The 19964-nt window shown below is 39.2% G+C and overlaps 1 protein-coding gene across 43 annotated transcripts in view; it reads right to left on the bottom strand.

The window, feature by feature from the left end:
• Positions 1-19964, bottom strand: part of PUM1 (pumilio RNA binding family member 1) — a 134654-nt gene that overhangs the window by 84753 nt on the left and 29937 nt on the right. For all 43 annotated transcript variants that reach the window (XM_055390197.2, XM_055389979.2, XM_063700904.1 and 40 more), the window contains one exon: positions 13003-13071. In XM_055390197.2, the coding sequence (XP_055246172.1) occupies positions 13003-13071 (69 nt within the window). The remainder of the gene's footprint in view (positions 1-13002; positions 13072-19964) is intronic.

Below are 19964 nucleotides of genomic sequence, written 5' to 3'. Positions count from 1 at the left end.
CTCCTGAGTAGCTGGGATTACAGGCATGCGCCACCACACCTGGCTAATTTTGTATTTTTAGTAGAGATGGGGTTTCTCCATGTTGGTCAGGCTGGTCTTAAACTCCTGACCTCAGGTGATCCACCCGCCTCAGCCTCCCAGCGTGCTGGGATTACAGGCATAAGCCACTGCGCCTGGCCACTTCAATACAATTTCAAAAGGGCAAAAGTTAATAGCAATTTTAAGAAGAGAGCTCATGTCCTAAATTTCAAATATTTTTAAGCAAGCTGATACAGGCTTAGCATCCTTAATCCAAAAAAATGCAGAATTTGAAATGCTCTAAAATCCAAAACTTTTTGATTGCCAATGTGACAGTCAAAGGAAATGCTCACTGGAGCATTTCAGATTTCATGTTTCCAGATTGGGCTGTTCAGCTAGTAATTATTATGCACATATTCCAAACATCAAAAAAATTCCAAAACATTTCTGGTCCCAAGTATTCTGGGTAAGAGATACCCAACCTGTAATAAAGTTCCAACTCATTTTGAAAATTGTTGCTTAAATAAGGAATGTTAAAAATGTTGAGTGTTCCATCACAAGCCAGTTTTTTTTAATTAAAAATAAGTATACAAAGCAAAGAATTTTTAAGTTTTCACCTTCTCTTTCAGTGAAGGAATAAGATCTTCCAAATTCTCATTTTGCATTTATATATATGTATATATTCATGGTATTAAAAATATTCTACATATAAGCAGAGTAAAGTGCATCCACTTTAATCAGTTACTCAATACTTACATGTAAAGATGTTAAGTGTTAAAATTTGTGTTCTCATTAATTTAATTCAAATCACCAAAAAAACTGTCTAAGAATCAACATCTCCAATAATTTTCTTCATATTTCTCTACTAGGCATCATCACAATCTGGCATGCAGTAATTACTGCTTAAAATTTTTACCCTGTTGTTTCAAATGGTTACTACTGAAAACAGATTACCATAGACATGGTGGTGTCTTAACAAAATGCCTCTTTTGGCTGAAATCTAATATACTGCTTTTAAAAAAAGCAAACTTTAATCTGTTGCATAATTATAATTATGCAGTATATAAATTAACAGATTTTTTAAAGGTTTTCCCAGGTTATTAAGCACCTTTTATAAGCACTGTTGATACCTGTATCTAATGCCTTTAAATAACACTTCCTCCACTAAGGATGAAATCAAGATCGCAGAGTATAGGACAAGATGAGGTAATCTGATCTTCTCTCCCACAACTGGGAAATCAACACTGCTTTTCTGACTATTGAAAAAATAAATTTCAGTATTTGAAGTACTTGCTGATGCCCAAAAGTACTACTTGCACACACCCTAAAATGCACAGCCTGCATTAGCCACTATTGGAAAAAACAAAAAAAGCAGTAAAAGACATTCTTTGCCCTGAAGGAACTTAAAAGATTAAAAAGAAAAACCAGAGTCAAACGGACACGTAATTTTAAGATAAGCACACTGCCTAATAATGGAGTATAGACTGCTAAAATTCACAACCTACTACAGATGAAGAAAGGAAGAGTAACCAACCACACCAATGAAGAAATGAACCTGGGATAGGATGGTCAAGAAGTATCTTAAAGAAGGGGACAGAATTTAGAGCAAGCTTGTCCAACCCGCAGCCCAGAACTGCTTTGAATGTGGCCCAATACAAATTCATACACTTGCTTAAAACATTATGAGGTTTTATTTTGCGATTTTTTTCTTCTTTTTTTTTTTAGTTCATCAGCTATCACTAGTGATAGTGTATTTTATGTGTGGCCCAAGATCACATTCTTCCAATGTGGTCCAGGGAAGCCAGAAGACTGGACAACCCTGATTTAGAGTGAGTGAGACAGTGCAAAGGACCTTCTACAATGAACCAAGGTAGGCAGAAATGAAAGCAAGTGGAGCAGGTGCCCACCTGGAAACTGGCCATCAACACAGGGTAGCAATAAGAAGAGGGTGAAAAATCACTAACGTCAGCTGCCAGTGAGACTACAAAAAGCACCCCTAGGGCTCTAATTCAATAGGCAACAGTAGTAACATTATAAAATTTATCTTTAAAAGACTGATCTGACAGTCCTCCATAAAATGGGGTGAAGGAAAGCAAATGAATATTGGGAGTCTAAGCAAAGAGGCCAGTGTAGTAATCCAGATGTGAAATGGTAAGAAAAGGAACTGTGGAAGTAGGGGCAAGGACAAAATTGCTGCTGAGAGACTCTTTTCAAAGCAAGTGCTTTTGTTTTTGTTTTTTTAAGCTATATAATTTTACCAGGCGCAGTGGCTCATGCCTGAATTACCAGCACTTTGTGAGGCCGAGGTGGTGGATCACCTAAAGTCAGGAGTTCAAGACCAGCCTGGCCAACGTGGTAAATCTCATCTCTGCTAAAATACAAAAATTAGCTGGGTGTAGTGGCGCATGCCTGTAATTCCAGCTACTTGGGAGGCTGAGGCAGGAGAATCATCTGAGCCTGGGAGGTGGAGGTTGCAGTGAGCCGAGATCTCGCCACTGCACTCAAGCCTGGATGACAGAGAGAGACTCCATCTCAAAAAAATAAAAATAAAAAAAATTAAAGGCTGGCGAGGCGTGGTGGCTCACGCCTCTAATCCCAGCACTTTGGGAGGCCGATGGATCACCTGAGGTCAGGAGTTCGAGACCAGCCTAACCAATGTGGTGAAACCCCGCCTCTACTAAAAATACAAAAAATTAGCCAGGTGTCATGGCATGCACCCGTAGTCCCTGCTACTTGGGAGGCTGAGACAGGAGAATTACTTGAACCTGGGAGGCAGAGGTTGCAGTCAGCCAAGATCATGCCACCGTAATCCAGCCTGGGTGACAGAGCAAGGCTCCGTCTCAAAAATTTTAAATAAAGTAAAACAAAATAAAAGCTATAAATTTCAAAAGAGTCATTGCCCATCATGATGATCAAGAATGAATTCACTAAGTATACATAAGCCAGTCTATCACTGGAGTTCTTTTAATTAGGAATCTATTCTGCAGAGACAGCTGAGTGCAAAAGCTAAATGAAAACAGAATCCATTAAGTCTCCTGTGGGGTACATGAAGAAAAAGAAAATTCAAAAATAAAAAATAAAAACATAAACAGATCCAAATGTGTGCATATAGTATCAAAAGTTTAAGTTTTATGCATTCAAAGGGTATTGAGACTGCCCTGAAGATCCTCTATAGGCTGCTGGGCGACAGTAAGAGCAAAAAGAGCAATCAAGTTGAGATAAGAATTTGGTAGCTTTTAAATTTTAGGACAACCAGGTCGGGTGTGGTGGCTCATGCCTGTAATCCTAGCTCTTTGGGAGGCTGAGGCGGGCGAATCACTTGAGCCCAGATTTTCAAGACCAACCTGGCCAATATGGTGAAAACCTGCCTCTATCAGAAGTACAAAATTAGCCAGGTGTGGTGGCAGGCGCCTGTGATCCCAGTTACTTGGGAGGCTGAGGCACGAGAATCATTTAAACCCAGGAGATGGAGGTTGCAGTGAGCCAAGATAGTGCCGCTGCGCTCCAGCCTGGGCAACAGGGCAAGACTCTGTCTCAAAAACATAAATAAATAAACAAATTTTAGGACAACCACAAATTAGATATTAGATAGAATTGCAAACTTGATGACTACCATTAAACTTCAAAACGCACAGGGGTTTCCTGTTTTCTGCACACACCAAAGAATACAACCCTGTCTGTCAACGACTTCATCCTAGAAACCAAGCACATCAAAAGATATCATTCATACTTTCATAAAGCAAGTCCATTAAAGAACATTCAGAAATACTGTTAGCAACTTACACTCCATGTTATTTTGTCATGAATTAACCTGAACAGGCTCCCATACACGTGCCCTTCTGAATCTGAAAGTAAAGGTTTCTTTATACCTTCACATTTTGTTAATGGAACAGAGCCAAGAAACTTCTCTTCTCTACTATCTTCATAAAACCTGACAGACTGACAGTAAAGTATGTTGATAAAATGATGAAATTCCCAGAGTGAATCGGGCTTTTCTGCATGATACAGGAACAGCATATAAGGGATGTTATGTTATCTACGGGTTACCTATAAATAAGGTCACGTGTTTTTACATATGAATAAACTACACAAGGTTTTTTTTTTTTAGATTCAGAGAGCAAATGTGCAGGTTTGTTACATGGCTATAATATATTGTGTGATGCTGAGATTTGGGCTTCAACTGAACCTGTCACCCAAATAGTGAACATAGTTACCCAATAAGTAGTTTTTCAACCCTTGCCTCCCTCCTTCCCTTTCCCTTTTTGGAGTCCTCAGGGTCTACTGTTCCCTTCTTTATGTCTATGTGTACCCAATGTTTAGTTCCCACTTACAAGTGAGAACATGTGGTATTTGGATTTCTGTTCCAGTGATTAATTCACTTAGGATAATGGACTCCAGCTGCATCCATGTTGCTGCAAAGGACATAATTTTATTCTTTTTTTATGGGTGTAGGTGTACCACATGTTCCTTATCCAATTCACTGTTGCTGGGCACCTAAGTTGATTCCACGTCTGTGCTATTGTGAATAGTGCTGCAATAAACATGCAAGCGCAAGTGTCTTTTTGGTATAGCAATTTATTTTGACTACATGGTTTGATCTATAGCATAACCACATTCATTTTATAATAGGTCTTCACTTTAATAATTACATATTACAGTACTTGTGAGCCCAGTATACAAAAGATAAGCTCCAGACCCCTCAGGATACTGTAAAGTTCACAAATACAATGATGAAAACATCTAGATTGCTTCATGACCCCCTCACACCCCCAAAGCAGGAAGCAAACAGCCCGACTGAGATAACAAAGAATACTCCGCATCAAGATGGGACCAAATACTCTAATGAACCCACACCCAGTTAGCCTCAGGGAATTTTAAATTTTTGATCTGAAAAAGACAAGGATCTCAATACTGAGTTCCCCTTTTCCTTCATTATAGGAAACAAATATTTCATAGATATGCCTGCTATGTATATAGGGAATACAACACAGAAAATAAACTTTTGCTACATGCTTCACCACAATAAGAACCACATCATGCACCAATTAATCAAAATACAATGGATTTGCTTTGATGTTCTGGTTCCTTATTAGCAAGGTTACAGTAACCAAGAAGGAATTACACACAACATAGTTTAATACCAGCTTGAGAAAGCAATGTAACAAAAGTAATTCTATTTTTCTAAACATCATTATGTCTGGTTACTGTATATATAATGAGGATATATTTCCATGCTCCAACAGATGGTCCAGAGAAAGTACCATCGATCTGTAACAACGTAACAACTATATTAAACAAAAGATCCTTTATTTAAAAATGCCTTTATATATCGGATTCAATTTGGGTAACAGCACTGCTGATTCATTGTTTGTCTTCTATATTTTTGCAAAAGTAGCTAATGAATAGCTTTTAAATGTACATATTTGCAGACAGCCTGAATATATGCTTTCAGTTTTGTCTCTTCTTTATTCTCTCCCTGTACACTCCAACATCCCTGAGAGCAGAAAAGTCATGTGAACAGAAAATACAACCAATAATTACTAAATTGAACTGAGCTCCCTTGGGGGATAGACAAGGATACCAATTTCTGATGTAAAAGGAAAAATAAAGAGGAAACTATGCTTAGGAAAAAATATTTACTGATATATGATTCTTTCAATACAATATATTTAGCAGCTATTGTTTACAAAGCACATTATTAGCTGAAGCCCCACCCTCAACAAACTTTTGTATGAGAAAAAAGAAAACATCACCGTATATACACAAATCATTATGTATAAAACAAACTGGGCCATGATTGTTGAAACAGTACTTGAGAGTCCAGTATGCAAAAGATAAAGCCCAGACCATCTGGGTATCATCTGGGGCTTTGATAAGCCGCAGATCATCATTTGTATCATCTTTGTAAGAATACTACAAATCACTTGCTACTTGAATTCCCCTTCACAGCTTCTAATGGGAGGGAGCAAAAAAGCTTTAATAGGGGAGCTGATATCTGAAGCTAAATCTTGAATAAGTAGACTATGAATATGCAGAAACCAACCAGAAAAACTCAGGATTTGAGTTGTAAGAGATCTGGGTTCAAACAGAGGCTTAATGATTACATTAACCTCTCTAATCCTTGTTCGCCCCATCTTAAAAAAAGGGCATCATAATATTGCAGGACCACCCTAAAAACTGTAACATACATGAGGTGATTAGCATAGTTCTGGGAAAATTGTATACACTCAATATTTTGTAGCTATTATTACTTCCGAGCCTAGAAAAAAAAAAAACAGAATTTGAAGATAATCCCCATCTTGACACTTAAGAATTTAGCTGGAGTCATTTAATCTTAGGGCTCATTCTGCTCATCTAAAAAAAAAATGGGAATAATACCTCTCAAAAACCTACTGGGAGATTCATATCGATAATGATATCATATAGATCATTATATTGAAAAGTGTTACCATTTATTAGTCTTCCCTCCAATAAAGCATGCTAGTATGGATAAAAGAGTAACATTTTAGCCAAAGGAGGTTGATGAAAGGGAAGAAATTTAATGAAGACAAAGTAAGCAGCATGTGGATCTTCTGCTGCAAGAGTATGATTTGCTGCATTCAAACATTCCAAGACAGCTTAACATCTACATACAGTAGTATGTTCCTGGTCTTCCCAGTGCAGGTTAGAAGACAGACAGAAGAATGGGTGGGGTTTGCACATTGGTCTCAAAGTCAGGACAGACCTGGGAACTACGTCCCAAATCAGTTATGACCACATTTCCTGGGTTAGAAAACACCTTCTCCTATCTTGTTCCTCAAAGTGCCCAATCCCAATCCCAAAATTATTATTTTGGGTCCCAGGAACTTCCTCAAACAATACTGATAAAAAGGTCACTTTACCTCTAACAGTCATTAACCTAAAATAAGCCATCTACCAAGATCTTGTTCCTCCAGACCACTTGGCGTGGTTAGCTGTTTTTTCTAAAATAAACATTTCCTTTCAAGAGCAAGATGTCAAAAAAATACCCAAAAAACATAAAGTTAAGGGAACTAGGGTGTTTTTACTATTCCTATTGTACGCGAAAGCTACATTTTGGCTGGGCGCAGTGGGTCACGCCTGCAATCCCAGCGCTTTGGGAGGCAGAGGCAGGTGGATCACTGGAAGTCACGAGTTTGAGACCAGCCTGGCCAACATAGTGAAACCTTGTCTCTATTTAAAAAAAAATACAACAAATTAGCTGGGAATGGTGGCACACACCTGTAGTCTCAGCTACTTGGGAGGCTGAGGCAGGAGAATTGCTTGAACCCAGGAGGTTGAGGTTGCAGTGAGCTGAGATCGCACCACTGCACTCCAGCGTGGGTGACAGAGTGAAACTCCATCTCAAAAAAAAAAAAAGGCTACATTTTGAGGAAAAAGGGGAATTAATTACACTGCTTGGTCACACATTTTTATATTAATATACCTCAAGGCATTATTACTTTTTCATCCCTTCAGCAAGAAAGTCTATATGATTTTGCTGGCAGACATCTTTCCAAAACTCAATCCATTTTGGAGTCAACTGCGCTGCTTTTATGGCACCCTAATTGCAAAGAACTGCCAGTGTTAAGGTAGCCCTCCCAGAGCTGTGGATTCTAGAAGTACTTTTAGCTATTCAAAAGCCTCCAATTCTACTAAGACACTGTTTGCCATAATAGAAAGATGTGGAAAAAAAATTTAACAGATTTAGTCTCCATACTGGAGTCAGGCTAATACTTGCCCTGACTCCAGTATTACCATCCCGCGAACTCTGATGGACACTTCAATGTCTTGGGCAGCTGCAGACAGTGAATAAGTCACTTTAAAGAACCCAATGAGGCCAGGCGCGGTGGCTCATGCCTGTAATTCCAGCACTTTGGGAAGCCAAGGTGGATGGATCACAAAGTCAAGAGATAGAGACCATCCTGGCCAACATGGTGAAACCCCGTCTACTAAAAATACAAAAATTAGCTGGGCATGTGGTGGTGCACATCTGTACTCCCAGCCACTCAGGAGGCTGAGGCAGGAGAATCGCTTGAACCCGGGAGGCGGAATTTGCAGTGAGCCAAGATCGTGCCACCACACTTCAGCCTGGTGACAGAGCAAGACTCTGTCTCAAAAAAAAAAAACAAAAAAAACCCAATGAAAAGTTACAAAATCTCTAAATCACAGGGGGAAAGTCAATCTAAAAGGATATCTTTTAGACACTCTCTACTATATCCTAAAAAGGCCAGAACAATTCCTCTTTTCTATCTTTTTAAAGAGAGAAAGAAGGGCAAGCTCCCAGAATCTTAGACCTGAAAAGGTCCTAGGAAACTATCCAGTCCAACATCTTTGTCTTACGGGTAGAAAAAAGTAAGTGCAAAGAAGATGAATGTTTGAACCTAGGCTCTAAGAAGTTGTGGCGTCAGAGTTCTGGCCCAATCCAATGCTACCTCTATCCAACCAAATTTTGCCTTTCTTTGGATTAACAGCTCACCCAAATCACTATCCAATTCCTCCCTCTATAATAAGCCACTCTGCTATCCCACACCTATGGATCAAGTACTATATAATGTCTAATGAGAATATAAAGCTACAATTTAAATATATCTCAGGTTATCCTAATTCCTGTGAATAAGGTAGGATTTGTTATCACTCTGTATATAGGAGCACTTTCTAGATTTCCTTTGTCAGGTTTACAAACTTGTTATAATCAAGGGTATGTTTTTCTATGCTTCAGCTTTCTAAGACAAAGATGAAGAGTCACATATCTAAATACAATCCATTTGTTGTAGAAATAAGCTAGTATTCACTACTATTTTAACTTCCCTGGAAGTTGTCAAGTTCACTACACATAAAACATTAAAGAATCTTAAGGGAAAAAAAGGTCCTTGATTTTTAGAAGTTAAAAAACCAATTATGCAAACAAAGTACCTTTCTGTCAAACTCTCAAAGTACTTTCCAACTACAACTTCTTTTTTAAAAATCCATCCTTTTCTAGGTCATGAACAGTAACAATGCTGCCAACCTAAAGGTGGAGCAAACAGGTTATGCAAGATCATAAACCAAACCAATTTAGAAATAGAGCCCAGAAGCCCAAGGTCAGTGAGCCTTCCTCTCTACTACAAACATCCTTTTCTAAAATCCTCGATTAGCGGACTGATCTCTTTATATATAAATAAAAGCTGCTAAAGTATCTGCCTTTAAACTTTTCAGGGCTTTAAGCCAAATGAAAGGGGCTAACAAGGAAAGTAGACAAAATTTTTAAATAATTTGTGGCCTTGATCCTAAGATCTTTTCCTATCTTCTTTTTTATATTAGCTTTGTAGAATAGGAAGCACATAAAGCACTTGTACTATGAGTCCTTCAGCTAAGAACAGCTTGGAGAGTGATATTTTTAAGTAGTCACCACTTAGCAAGATTTCTTCTAAGAAATACTCTAAACCTTTCAAAGTGACACCAAGAGGCCAACAGTGGCTTTGAAGAAAAAAATGTAACAAGAGTCAACCAACACTAATTTTTAACTACTAGATATCAATTACTTTGAATGGAACCAATTCTATTTGAATTCTAAAGACTCCATACATTCTTTACATAACTAGCATTTACCCTAATGACTCACACAGATGCACACGCGCATAGGTGCCCACACATCCACAAAGAAACCAAATAACTGAAACGAAGATATGGTGCCTAGCTTAAAAGTCATGCAATTTACTTCTAGTGTTTATATGGGTAAATACTGGTTTGTTTTTTGTCTTTTTTTTTTTTTTTTTGAGACGGAGTCTCACTCACTCTGTTGCCCAGGCTGGAGTACAGTGGCACTATCTGGGCTCAGTGCAACCTCCACCACCTGGGTTCAAGTGATTCTCCTGCCTCAGTCTCCCAAGTAGCTGGGACTACAGGCGCACACCATCATGCCCAGCTAATTTTTGTATTTTTAGTAGAGATAGGATTTCACTATGTTGACCAGGCTGGTCTCAAACTCCTGACCTCAGGTGATCTGCCCACCTCAGCCTCCCAAAGTGCTGGCATTCCAGGCGTGAGCCATCACGCCCAGCCAGTAAATACTGTATTTATACACACTCCCTCTCAGAGATGTTTTATTGCTAAAAAGGAAGAAAATTTAATGAAGTTAATTAGAAGCTGTTCTTTTTTATTATAAAAGCTTATTTTCCACCGGGCACGGTAGCTCACGCCTGTAATCCTAGCACTTTGGGAGGCCGAGGCGGGCGACTGCCTGAGCTCAGGAGTTCAAGACCAGCCTGGGCAACACAGTGAAACCCTGTTTCTATTAAAATACAACAAAAAAAATTAGCCGGGCATGGCGGCATGCACCTGTAGTCCAAGCTACTCGGGAGGCTAAGGCAGGAGAATTGCTTGAACCCAGGAGGCGGAAGTTACAGTGAGCCGAGATTGTGCCACTTCACTCTAGCCTGGGTGACAAAGTGAGACTCAGTCTCTCAAAAAAAAAAAAAGAAAAGGAAAAAAAAGCTTATTTTCATTTTTTCTTTTGTGCTGTTCTCCCGTTGCTGCAAAAAAAAATTCTCTTAATCTGTACCTATCCAAAGCCTAACTAAACTAGAAGATGCTTCTTAAGGAATATCTCTCCTCCTCCATTAAAGTCTAACTAGTCCTGTCAATAATGATCCTGCCTTCTCTGAACTCCAACCATACATAGAAAAAAATTTACTCTTTCTGTCTATATGTATATTCATTGTTTCCTTAATTAGCTAAAGAAAGAACTCCTTGAATACAGAAACCTCACTCCACACTTAGGAAATGTTTTACCTCTCAATTATTTTACAAACATTAACTTCATTTAACCTAATTAAGGGCACATGCCTTGCAGTGGGAGGAAGCCAGGGAAGAATCCTGTCACTTACTAGATGTGTTACCTTTGGCAAATTATTTCGTCTCTCTTGGCCTTTTTCCTTATCCGGATAATAGAACTGTCCTCATAGAGTTATTAATCAGATAATGCATAAAAGCCCCTTAGCATCTACCTATGGTTGATAAATGGTAGTTGTTACTGTTACTTGTGAATAGTGGGGAAAGGAAGAAGAATGACACAGCATTACTGATGGAATACACTGTTTTGTTATTAACATATGCCTATATTCATGCCCAAGGAATTATATACATATACCACAAAAAAAAAAAAAAAAAAGGCGTTTCTGGAAGAAGAAAAAAATGATAAAAAAAGAATTTAACACTGTCAACTTGTCATTTAAATAAACTTTACCCTCTACTGAAATTGTTTGCTATTCAATTAAAATTAAGCATTCAGTGATTATAAACTGTTGCTCACAAAACAATAATAGGGCATTATTCTTATCTTGTATCATTAATTTTTTACAAATAAAAACAGGCTGGACACAGTGGCTCATGCCTGTAATCTCAACACTTCGGGAGGCCAAGGCAGAAGGATCACTTGAGCCCAAGATTAGTCTGGACAACATAGTGAGACTCTGTGTCTATTTTTATAAAAAATTCAAAAAAGAAAGAAAAACACCTGGAATTGGATTTTTGGTGGAATACACCAGCTTAGAATTATAGGAGTAAGAAAGACAATAAATATAGTTTCTCTTTCTATACTTAATATCCAACAAATATGTTAACTTTCTGTTCAAATCTGCTCCAAAAACTTAGTGACAAAGTCTTTTAGACTTTCTAAACCATACAGGGTTTATTGATTTGCATTGTGTCAGTGACATTAGGCAGGCACAGGAAACACAAGGACATCTCCCAATCATCTCCTAAAGCTTTAGGAGGAAAATAGACCAAAAATGCATGAACTCAAGATGATAGGACACTAGACTCTGTGGCCACAAGATGATTCAGAAAGTTGGAAGCAAAATCTTGTAACAAAGAAAGCAAGAATCTCAGTTTAAACATCAACAATTTTTAACTGTTCACTGCCTAACCACAAAGGCAATCAAGGAATATTTGCTTCAAACTCAGAAGAGTAATTATCCTAATTTTGACCTCAGAACCTAGCACAGTGCCTGGGGATCAAATATTTGCTGAATCAAAGAACAAATGTATCTAATAAATGGTATAAATGAGGACCCTAGAATAAAGTAATTCTCCCTCTTGTGAAATATTAAAATCGATGTAGAAGCTATCAAATATTAGATACACAAAAAATGAAATGGAAGAGAAAACCTAACGTTACTTTCCAGAACGAGAGAGCCACAACAAATGTCACTTGTGGGCCTGTGGTATTTTAAGTAGTTAATTCAAACTGTATATTCTACCTTTGTCATCAATACATGCTTATTGTCACAGCTACAATAGCCAGCAGTTGGCTACATGTTAGATATCTATACTCCCCTTCCTTTTTAAGACTTACAGCAACCCTCTCTATTGATGTAATGGATAAAAGTAAATTTTGTTTCTGCAAATTTTAAACATTACAGTCAAAGCAAAATTCTTATTTCTGAATTTCCTGTAATGGATGACTGGCTCAGGTCTCTACCTTCTGTAATTCCTCCACTAGAAACATAACAACTTCCTTTTCACAATGGAGCTCTAAACAACTTCCTCAAAAAAGGCACTACTCTAAAAATAGGTTACTGACATTTTCTGATTAGCAGCCAATCTAAGACTCCCTTTGCCATTGGCGGGGGGGGGGTGGGTTGGGGGAAAACCTAGCCACTGGAAAATGAAGTAAAGGTTGGCCTTTTATTTAATGCATATAAAATTAAAATACTTCTTAAACTTTTAATGTCTCAATTTATAGCTGACATTAATATTCAATAATTTGTGCTCACATTTTGGCTACTTTGTTTTGCTTTTAAGACATTAGGTTATGGTTAACATTCTTCTTTTAATGACATAGTTTTGGCAAAATTCTCCAGCATCCCGTTCCTATCATGAGAATGGCAACAAGGAAAAGCAAGCACATATTTCTGGAGACTAGATTTGGACACATTTGATGAAAGACAACTCCAACCTTCCCTTAAAAACAGACCCACTTTTCTGACACACCAGTTCACTTACCTCTCCCATCGCTCTTCCCTCCAGAGCAAGTGCTTGAAAATCATGATTCAGTTCATCCATGGAACGCACCTATTGTTTAGAATAGAGAAGGAAAAATCTTCAAGTCAGCATCTTGAATTTTACATACACATTACACACAATTGAAAATTTATTCTATGTTTACTTTCAGACATTGGCAAAGACAACAGCAATGATCAAGTGACTAAGAGATTAAACATTCACTTACCTTTAACCATCAGGGTTCAGCAATGACCCCTACTTTCTCCCCTCCCATTCCCTTATATTTTCAAAACATGAAAAACACAAAATCCAAATGAATGAAAAAGCAAATTCCATCATGAGAATTATGTTAGCTATTTTTCATACTTTTTAATTTAATAAGACCAACATTCTGAAGAGCAATGATGCCTTCAAGATGACTATGTGACCTAATGAGTCAAAGGATCATGGCTCCTCCCCAGTTGTGAACAGTTAAGTTAAATTAGGGAGTGCATTTGATTCAATCCACTATTTCTCTTTGGTAAACCTCAGGAAAGGGGGATGCAAACCCTATAATGAAGTATCCCAATATCTCTCCATATTGGGAGATCCCTGGGGGCTCCCCAAACCTAACCAGGGGGAGAAAATAACATGTCACAAGAATCCCTCCAAACCTTACTCATTGTTAAATGTAATCCTACCTACAGCATAACAATCTCTTTAGGCTTCAATTTACCTATCTATCTCCAAAGCCATTCCTACAAGGTAATAACATCAAGGATGATGTGTGAAATAGATTATTCAAAACAGTTATAATTCAACTAGTTTACTGGTCTTCTTTGTTATGAGCAGCAAGCATGTCTCTGCTGTCTGAGGCTAGAGTCACCACCTACCCCTGGGCAAGGGATTCAAGAGTACATTCCTTCGTTTATTAAAGACGTAGGCTCCCAGCCTGGGGAACATGGCAAAATTCCCCTCTCTACAAAAAATACAAAAATTAGTTGGGCTGTGGTGGCACACACCCAGATACTCAGGAGGGTGAGGTGGGAGGATCACGTAAGCCCAGGAGCTAGAGGCTGCAGTGAGCCGTGATTGCACCACTGGACTCCAATCTAGGTAACAGAGGGAGATCCTTTTTCAAAAAAAAAAAAAAAAAAAAAAAAGGCTGGGCGCAGTGGCTCAAGCCTGTAACCCCAGCACTTTGGGAGGACGAGGCAGGAGGATCACTTGAGATCAGGAGTTCGAGACCAGCCTGGCCAACATGGTGAAACCCTGTTATCTACTAAAAATACAAAAATTAGCCGGGCGTGGTGGCAGGCGCCTGTAATCTCAGGAGGTTGAGGTGGGAGAATCACTTGAACCTGGGAGGCAGAGGTTGCGGTGAGCCAAGATCGCGCCATTGCACTCCAGCCTGGGTGACAGAGCAAGATTCTGTCTCCAAAAAAAAAAAGATGTAGGCTTTGCTCTTCTACCTACATGAAAAACAATGTTGACTACCTGAAGCAGGAGTCTCTCAAACTCCTTCCTCTGATCTCCACTACCTTCCAATGTCTGTTTACAATTTCTACCACTGGATAAACGTATTGAGGGTCAAGTTAGGGCCAAGCAATGAGAGAAAAGAGTATGAAGAACATGAGCCAGAATACAATTAAGAGAATCAGTTTAAGAATTTTATTTGAGGCAAGATCACTAAAGCCCAGGAGTTCAAGACCAGCCTGGGCAATGTAGTAGAGTACCCTGTCTCTACAAACAAAAATTTAAAAAATAAAAATAAGAATAAAATAGCTGGGCATGGTGATGCACGCCTATGGTCCCAGCTACTCCGGAGGCTGAGGTGGGAAGATAGCCTGCACCTGGGCAGTCGAGGCTGCAGTGAGTGGAAATCACGCCACTACACTCTAGCCTGAGTGACAGAGTGAGACAGTCTCCAGAAAAAAAAAAAAGGATTTAATTAACATGCTGCCTAGCTGCCTATACATTATATCACCTAAGAATCTTAACTGTCAGAACTAACACTGCAAAAAGATACAGTTGCATTATTACTTTCAATCACATATTTTAAAAACCCACAGCCAATACTGTGCTACAAATGAGACACACCGTATCACTAAGATACAAAAGATTGGGAATGCTCACTAAAAATTGAAATTTATAAAACTCAAAGTAAGAGTAAAGTTCAGTTAGTTACATGAGCACAAAGAGACAGACAAGGCTTATAATATTGTGGTGTTTTAAAAAGGCCCTGAAATAGGAGCTATGATCATTTTACATGGTGTTTACATTATTAGATGAGCACAATAAATAGACTCATAAACTGTATATAATAAAAATAAAGGAGGGTAGGGAGGATGAAGACAGGATGTTAGCTACGAACTCTACAAATGTTATATGAAATGATAAACCTTTAGGCCAGCATTAACATTGACAAAGCATGTAAATCAAATGCACAAAGCTCTGTATCTAGCTCTTTCTGTGGAATCTAATTATACATTTAAATAGAGCTAGACATTTCTTGGAAATCCAAAAATCTACAAATAGTTTCAACCAGAAATATTAAAAATTCTATTTATATGTCCCAAGGAAACTAAGTAAGAGGAGTAAGAAAAAAAGCATGCACTGTGTATATTTATGTAGCCATCACAACAACCTCACAGTGATTATTCCCATTTTAGAGATTAGGAAACTGATCCTCCGAGAAATGCCTTCTCCAACCATTGTTAGGTAGGGAAAAGCATAGGAGGAAACTAAGGCTCAGAACACTTACATGGCACTGCCAGGATCTTAACCCAAGTCTTCCAATTTAAAGTTCAAGGCCCTTTCTGTACCACCAAGCTGCCCCCTGGCAGTCAAAGGAAGTTTCCACCTCCAATAGTCTATTATTTTACTAGATAAAACTGCTGTCAGTTTCTGCTGTGGGCTTCGATGAATGTGCTCTCTTGGTCTTGCCTTTGCTTTTCACTATCTCTTCCCCTACCTGCAAAACTTGTTCATCCTGCCCTTGTAGCATTTTCCATTCCTTTCTACACTATCTTCCTGCCACCATTCTCTTTCACCATCTATTTACACTCTTTTGGATATGTGCACTCTCGCTCCCTGCCTCCCCTGGCCCTCTCTCTCTCTCTCTGGTTTCTTCTCTCCCTCTCTTTTTCTCTCTACTCACCCTCCCCACCTCCCTCTTTCAGGGTATCTCACGCTGCCTCATTTATACAAGAACCACACTCTTTCCCTATCCCTGTATACCACCCTCCTGCCCTCCCTCTTACAGTCAACTGTTGAGAAAGGAGGCTCAATTTCTAAGAGTTTTGCTAGTGCAGAAACTACATCTTAAACCATTCACCCACGTTGACTACATGAGATAAACCAAGTCATTCTCTCACAAAAGTTTTTAACTATTTGGGAACTTATTTATTCATACTGGGAGCTGTATTTTGTACAGTCACTGCCACAGGGCAGACTCTCCAGACAAAATTCTTCCTAGGAAACAAAACTAATACTCAGAAAAAGATGCTCAAGAATCAAAAGAAATCGAAAAATGAAGGCACTGTAAGAAATATTTGTAAGAAATATTTTAGAAGTGAGAAGTATTTTCCATGATAAAGGAGAAAAGCTAGCTGTCAATTATAATCAGAGTAAATGCTCCCATCAAGGTAGAATAAGCCTTTCAAGTTCCTTCTACACTTCCCTTTTCTCTAGCAATCTATTTGAGTCTCAGGTTAATATTTTGTTTTGTTTTTTGAGACTCCTGCTCTGTTGCCCAGGCTGGAATGCAGTGGCGTCATCTTTAAAAAAAAAAAAAAAAAAAAAAAGTTTTTAATCAAACAGATAAACCTGGAACTACATTACCACATTTTGGAAAATGAAAAATTAAAAGTATCACTTTACAAATCTTTTGGCATGTGCCTGTAGTCCCAGCTACTCGTGAGGCTAAAGCAGGAGGACTGCTTGAGCCTTGAAGATGGAGGCTGCAATGAGCCAAGATAACGCCACTACACTCCAGCCTGGGCCATAGAGGGAGACCCTGTTTCAAAAATAAAATAAAGTGGGCCAGGCGTGGTGACTCACACCTGTAATCCTAGCACTTTGGGAGGCTAAGGCAGGCAGATCACCTGAGGTCAGGAGTTCAAGACCAGCCTGGCCAACATGGCGGAACTCCGTCTCTACTAAAAATACAAAAATTAGCTGGGCGTGATGGCGCATGCCTGTAGTCTCAGCCACTTGGGAGGCTGAGGCAGGAGAATCGCTTGAACCCTGTCTCTAAAAAAAAAATACAAAAAAAGAAAAAAAAACGTTACTTTCCTTGACTACAGTGTAGGCTGGCAGAAATAAAAGGTGGAAATCTAAATACAGGGCTAGGAAGAGAATTAGGAGACCATACTGGTTATCGAGCCAAGAAATAAAGGAAGTTTAGAAGACGACCTTACTGATTTTTTTTTTTTTTGAGATGGAGTCTGGCTGTTGCCCAGGCTGGAGTGCAGTGGTGCGATCTCACCTCACCGCAACCTCCACCTTCCAGGCTCAAGTGACCCTCCCACCTCAGCCTCCTGAGCAGCTGAGACTATAGGTATGTGCCACCACGTCCAGCTAATTTTCATATTTTTTGAAGAAGACAAGGTTTTACCATGTTACCCAGGCAGGTCTCGAAGCCCTAAGCCCAAGTGATCCATCCAGCATGGCCTCCTAAAGTGCTGGGCTTACAGGTGTTAGCCACCACGCCCAGCCCATTTTATTTGTTTGAGACAGGGTCTGGCTCTGTTACCTAGGCTGGAATGCAGTGGCGCAATCACAGCTCACTACAGCCTCAAACTCCCACCTCAGCCTCTGGAGTAGCCAGGGCTAGAGACACACACCACCACACCCAGCTAATTGTTTTTAATTTTTTTGTAGAGACAAGGTTTCACTATGTCATCTAGGCTGGTTTTGAATTCCTGACCTCAAGCAATCCTCCCGCCTTCTAAAGTGCTGGGATTACAGGTATTAGCCACCGCACCCAGCCATGGAAAATAAATTCAAACAGACTTGGGCACAAAGGAATTCTCAATTGTAAGAAGTTAATGATCCAAATAGAAATTCAATTATTTGAATAATTACAATTTATCCATTTTTCAAGCAGGTATTATTGAACATTGAATCTTAAAAAGCAGAATAAAGCAAACATTATGTTAAACCATGCATTCTGGAATAAAATCACTAAAAACGACACAGGTTTTGCTAGCATTCTGGTTCAGTTCTTGTACTTGCTTTGCTGGCATTCTTGTCCTGAACTGCTCAGTGTGTCTTTACAATGAACGTCCCTTTACTGGAGCCGATTTGACTAGTTGTCTGTTGCCTGATTAGAGAAACCAAACTCAGTTACAACAGAGTATCACTGAGTTGGGGAGTTCATTAACTCACACTGAAAATTTCCATATTAAAACAAATGTACAGGCTCACACCCGCAATCACAGAACTTTGGGAGGCTGAGGTGGACAGTTTCACTCGAGGTCAGCAGTTCAAGACCAGCATGGCCAACACGGTGAAATCCCGTCTCTACCAAAAATACAAAAATTACCCAGGTGTGGTGGCTAATTGACGTATAAGCAAAAGGTAGCAGTCAACACAGAGAAAGAAATGTGCTGAAAGAAGCAGAGACAAGGGACTACAGTGCCCTTTAAAAAAACAGAAAGCCTCCAAGTATTCAGGAAGCCCACGTATATATTTCTTGCTCTGAGGTTCACAGAGTCCTTAGTGTTCTTTCATTAAATCCCCTGAATTTTTGTTAACTAGAGTGGATTTCCATACTTTAATAATAAAACTGCCTTTGCTAGATTATTTCCTCATAAAGATAGGCTCTTCATCTCCACACCTACTTCTGTTCTCAAGGATTTTTTGCATACAGAAACCTAGATCATGATGGTTCCATTTCACTAAAAGAGATCAGAACAATATAATCAGAATAGTTGATGCAAGGAACCATTATGGAAAGGAGATACCAGTGAGAAAATGGCAGGCAAAGAGGAGAAACTTGAGCAATGAGAAAAGGAAAGAGAATATAAGAATTAATCTAATTTGAATTTAATCAACAAAGGGAAAAAAACCTAGTAAATCTGTTCTACAGCATCTTCTGCACACGATATATCTGTATTAATAACAACTATTACTAAGACTTACTTTGTGTCTGGTCCTGATCCCATAAATACTTTATACACTTTATCATCTCTTTTAATAGTCATAACTACACAGGAGGCTGAGGTAAGTGGGTCCCTTGAGCCTGCGACCAGCCTGGGCAACATTAGAAAATCCTGTCTCTATTAAAAATATGAAAATCAGCCAGGCATGATGGCACATGCCTGTAATCCCAGCTACTTGGGAGGCTGAGGCACAAGAATCACTTGAGCCCGAGAGGCGGAGGTTGCAGTGAGCCGAGACTGCACCACTGCACTCCAACCTGGGTGACAAAGCAAGTCTGTCTCAAAAGAAAAAAAAAAAAGTCATAACTACCCTGAAAACACAGATAATATTATTCCCATTTTGGAAGCAAAGCAAGAAGTTGGTGGGGTGCAGTGGCTCACGCCTATAATCCCAGCACTTTCAGAGGCCGAGGCGGGCGGATCACCTGAGGTCAGGAGGTCGAGACCAGCCTGACCAACATGGAGAAACACCGTCTCTACTAAAAATACAAAATTAGCCGGCCATGGTGGCATGCACCTGTAATCCCAGCTACTCAGGAGGCTGAGGCAGGAGAATCGCTTGAACCTGGGAGGCAGAGGTTGCACTGAACCAAGATAGAGCCATTGCACTCCTGCCTGGGCAACAAGAGTGAAACTCCATCTCAAATAAAAAAAAAAAGAAAAGAATAGCAAGAAGTTATTATAGCCCTTAAACAAAATATAGATAAATCATTCTTTCCTAATTACTGGAGGGGAAAAAAACCAAAAAACCTCTTTTGGTATAAATGGCTGCAAAACCTATTGCATGATGTTATGAATGAATGTTCATATCATTTA

Source organism: Gorilla gorilla, chromosome 1, assembly GCF_029281585.2.
Source record: "Gorilla gorilla gorilla isolate KB3781 chromosome 1, NHGRI_mGorGor1-v2.1_pri, whole genome shotgun sequence".
In the NCBI taxonomy this organism is placed as follows: Eukaryota; Metazoa; Chordata; class Mammalia; order Primates; family Hominidae; genus Gorilla; species Gorilla gorilla.
The sequence above is the reverse complement of the archived record's forward strand: the minus strand, read 5'-3'. Positions and strand labels throughout refer to the sequence as shown.